This window comes from Penaeus vannamei, chromosome 32 (genome assembly GCF_042767895.1).
Source record: "Penaeus vannamei isolate JL-2024 chromosome 32, ASM4276789v1, whole genome shotgun sequence".
Lineage (NCBI taxonomy): Eukaryota > Metazoa > Arthropoda > Malacostraca > Decapoda > Penaeidae > Penaeus > Penaeus vannamei.
The window spans coordinates 5671213-5676212 of NC_091580.1; the positions used below are offsets into that span (position 1 = coordinate 5671213).

The 5000-nt window shown below is 29.6% G+C and overlaps 1 protein-coding gene across 1 annotated transcript in view; it reads left to right on the forward strand.

The window, feature by feature from the left end:
• Positions 1-3687, forward strand: part of Blos1 (biogenesis of lysosome-related organelles complex 1 subunit 1) — a 5053-nt gene extending 1366 nt beyond the window's left edge. Inside the window, exons 2-5 of the mRNA XM_027374145.2 lie at positions 260-352; positions 1374-1446; positions 2130-2347; positions 3200-3687. Of these exons, the coding sequence (XP_027229946.1) occupies positions 292-352; positions 1374-1446; positions 2130-2347; positions 3200-3240 (393 nt within the window). The 5' untranslated portion in view covers positions 260-291 and the 3' untranslated portion in view covers positions 3241-3687. The remainder of the gene's footprint in view (positions 1-259; positions 353-1373; positions 1447-2129; positions 2348-3199) is intronic.
• Positions 3688-5000: the final 1313 nt, after the last annotated feature.

A 5000-nucleotide genomic window follows, 5' to 3' on the forward strand; every position in this document is an offset into this window, starting at 1 on the left:
TTCTTTTCCAAAGTTATTAAAAGCTTCCAGTGATGTTATAAAATGCTTACAAATACAGGTAACTAATATTTTGTTAAGTAAAATTCTACTAACTCTAATATTTTGTAGAATACAATGTTTTACAGTAGGAATTACTTGCTGCAAGATGAATTTTGTATCTTTACTCTAATTTCTGATATATTTTTCCTTTTATTTCTTCTGTACATGTATTAGAAATATATTTATGAATATTAACATACAATATTTTTATGTGTATCAGGTTGCATTGATACTACAGACTGAATAAGCAAGATGTTGTCGAGCATGGTAAAAGAGCACCAGACGAGACAACAAAGTCGGAAGGAAGAACAGGGTAAGACTTTATGTGTTAATCCTAGATTTATGTTGAATTGATTTTTACATCTAGCCACATTTTTATTTATTGTAGCCTCAAAGAAATAGAGACAGCGAGCAAAATTAGAAAACCATTAGACTAACAGATTGTAAAAGTTGGTTCAGCCTGACAAAAGGAAAGGGAGAGACACAGTACTTTATACTCCTGTAGGTAGAGTTCAGACTGTCATTAGTAATACTCCCAATACTGATTACGCATTTTCCAGGAATGACGTGTTTTGTGCATAAATGTTGGTTAGATTGCTGCCATAGCCCAGTATGATTATGAATTTGTTATATCTATTTTTAGAATATTTTTCTGAAGTCTACAGTATTTGTTTATACTTTTCATATATATATATATATATATATATATATATATATATATATATATATATATATATATATATATATATATATATATATATATATATATATATATATATTCATAATGATGTCAGATTAAGTATTTTAATTAAATTTATTGTCTTTATTTATATATATATATATATATATATATATATATATATATATATATATATATATATATATATATATATATATATATATGTTTATATATGTGTTTAAATATTTTTTTCTGAGAATATATATCTTTTTATCATTGACAGACAAAGTACAGTTTCCTTTGTGTTTTTTCTTCTTACAGATCCCTTGTGTGAATTTCTGCTTCTCATCATACATTTTCTTGATAGCAATTTGCATAATTTTGTACAGTTAGCAGGCTATGTTTGTCTGGATAACTTGAAACAGCCTGTAGAGTACTACTACTACTACTACTACTACTACTACTACTACTACTACTACTACTACTACTACTACTACTACTACTACTACTACTACTACTACTACTACTACTACTACTACTACTACTACTACTACTACTACTACTACTACTACTACTATACTACTACTACAATTTTTTTTTGTCAGATCAGGAACTTGAAAGTTTTAGCTTGAATGCAAAACTTTTTATATTTCAGAAAGGCGAAGAAAAGAGGCTGTGCAGGCTAGCAGTAATCTGACCCAGGCTCTGGTTGATCATCTCAACGTTGGGTATGTATATAAGTAGTTGAATTTAATGTGAATTCTTTTTTTACATAGTGCAGTATCCCAATCTGTTTCTGATATATAAAGTACCCAAAGATGACTAAACATTCACAGTGTCTCAAAATACTGTTTGGTACAGATTGCCAAGCTTTCATTTCATTTTATGCAGAACATATTAGTGATATTGCCTTTTTTCAGGATTCTAAATGTATCTCGTACTATATGATTTAAGTATTAAATATTTCATATACCATTGTAACATCAATCATATAAGTAGAATGAAAATAACGTGAAAAATTTGGCTGTCAAATGTATTTCTCTGTTGTATTATATTTTCATTTCATTCACAGTTTTCCTTGGCACTACAAAATTACGAGACCAATTTTCTGTATTTTGATATCTTGAAAAAGTGCATCTCTTTCATACAGGACTGTTTATGTCTCATATTAATGATAGTTTTAAATATTAAGAACTAAGGATGAAATACTGTGACTACACATTACTTCAATTGAATTTGTATGAAATTGTATTCAAAGTTATTTACATACAAACACGTGCCAGTGCACACTCAGGATATTTAGGGACATACAAATACACCCTTAAAATCTACATGAAATGGAGTTTGAGATGTAGCATTTCTCATTTCTCCCTTAGGCTAAGCTTCTATATTTACTTCTCTTACATTCCAGTGTTGCCCAGGCTTACTTAAACCAAAAGAGGCTAGATAGCGAAGCGAGTCAGCTTGAGCAAAATGCAACTAACTTCCAGCGTCAGACGTCTCAGTGGTTGGGTCTCATCTCATCTTTTACCGATTCCATGAAAGAAGTCGGGCACGTCCAGAACTGGGCGACAACTATTGAATCCGACATGAGGACAATTTCCACAGCCTTGGAATATGCATATAAAGGTGAATATGGTATGAAGTAGATTCAATGTCGTTTCCCCCACCCCAGCACCCAACCATACATTGCATTATTTGTGCTTATCGGTGCCCTACGCATTAACACCGAGATTAGATTGAGATGTAGCTGATGAAATGATGTATATTCTGCCTTTTCCTTTTAGAATGCACTCTTTTCTTACTAAATATTTGTACTTTTTATTTTTACAATAATTATAGTGAAAGACTTTATGGGGCTGCCATGTTGTGTATTCGATATTATAGTAAAATGATTATCATAAAGAGATGCATATTTCATTGGCTGATTAAAATGGTGGTAAATACTAAGGATACAGCATGGATTGAATTTATCTACTGTTTCATTTATCTTTTAATCCCCAATGGATAAAATGTGGAATTCACCAGGTATGTGTGCACCCTTAATAAAACATGGCAAAAAATGGCCAATAAGTAATATCCAAATTATTGATACTAGAAACATCCAAATTGAGTAATTGTAGCAGAAATAATTGTATATTGACATGCAAAATGTGTTTTTGCCCCCTTGTGTGCACATATAGGTATGTCATCCTTTATAGTTAGAGGAAAATACTATCATTTTATCGTTGCATTATTGATTTTTGTTTAATTACAGTTTTGATATATAGTTGCTTTTTATGTTGAACAGGATGGTATGTTTAGGTGTGGTATATTCCTTTAATTTCTATTTTATTATTTAGTTACACAGGTAGAAATAATATTTGCTTTCAAAATTTGTATGGAAAGTGTTTCTTCTTTGTAATCATAGAAATTTTTCTCATTTGTGTACTCAAATTTTCTTTTCTTTAGTCTATATTAATAATGTTCTCTTTTTTCCAGTTGAACAGCAAGCAAGCACTGGAGGGGGATCAGCTACATAGTTTACATTATGTTACCAGATTGAATATTATTTTTCAATGTTTATATTATTACATAAAGTATGTGTATAGTTTTACTTTTATTTAATTTTATTTTTTAAATATTAATACCAAGTGTTTAGATCTGTACCTCTGTGATATCAAAGAAATTATACATCAACTTAAGAGATGTTATCAAAACACTGTATTCCTCATTTCCTAATTAACCAATCTTGACCAATAGTTTATGAAAGCAGCTTATTGTGAACATTTTTTGAATAGGAGGAAACCATTTTCATAAAACTAATTGTAAATCATGGTCACACTTCAGAGGAAGGTATTATGATCATTTTTTTTTTCTTTTCTTTTTTTCTTAATTTAAGAGTATGTATTACATTGTATTCGTATTTTAGATTTACATGTTCTTCTGTATGCCTTTTTCATGTCAAAAAAAAAAAGTTACAAGAATCAGCAAATCTATGATTTATATCCTCTTGTATGATCTGAAAGTAGGAAGGTAAAAGGAGAGGAAGTCAGACATAGAGAGAAAAGAGAAAAAAAAAGTTGTATTTTAAGAAGTAAAGAAAATTAACCCAATATGCAATAGCTTTCCATCAAGTATGCAGAGAGAGTGAACCAAATCATTGAAAAAATTATGTCAACGAGATCAAAAATGAAATTAACAACAAAGACTTGAAGAACTTTTGGTTTGTTTGATCACATGTTATATCTGAGGGAATAATCAAATGTTCAGTCAATTAACCCATTCACACAGATTCCTTTGCTCTTACTTTTGTCTTTGTCTTCACACACACACACACATGCACCCACATATGTATATATATATATATATATATATATATATATATATATATATATATATATATATATATATATATATATATATATATATATATATATATATATATATATACATACATGTATATATCTATCTATATAATGTATATATATATATATATATATATATATATATATATATATATATATATATATATATATATATATATATATATACATATATATATATCTCCCTATATATGCACACACACACACACATACACACACACACACACACACACACACACACACACACAAACACACACACACACACACACACACAGACACACACACACACACACACACACACACACACACATACACACACACACACACACACACACATGCACATATATATATAGATAGATAGATAGATATAGATAAATACATATATAGATATATAGATATAAATATATATACATGTGCGTATATATATATATATTATATATATATATAAATATAAATATATATATATATATATATATATATATATATATATATATATATATATATATATATATATATATATATATATATATATATATATTTTACTTATTACTACTCTTCATCCTTATTGTCCTTCACCCCACAGAACTACTCCACTGCACACTACCCCATCTTACTCTCGTCCTCATCCTTCTACTGCCTCTACCTCTGCAAACCTTCTGAGTACTCTATTTGGCCCAACCAAGTGGGATCGATTCTCTGTGATTCCCCCCACAGACCCCTATTCTGAGAATAACCCTCTCTTTCAGCAGTGCCTCTAGAAACAAGTAGGCACGGTTACCTTTCGCAGTCGCTCTGATCGTTCATGCCTTGTCAAGGTTACAAGCTCGTGCATTATCTACCTTAACTGACCTTACTGGCAAATCCATTCCTGCCAAACCTCACCCATCTCTTAATACTTGTACTGGAACTGTTTCTGT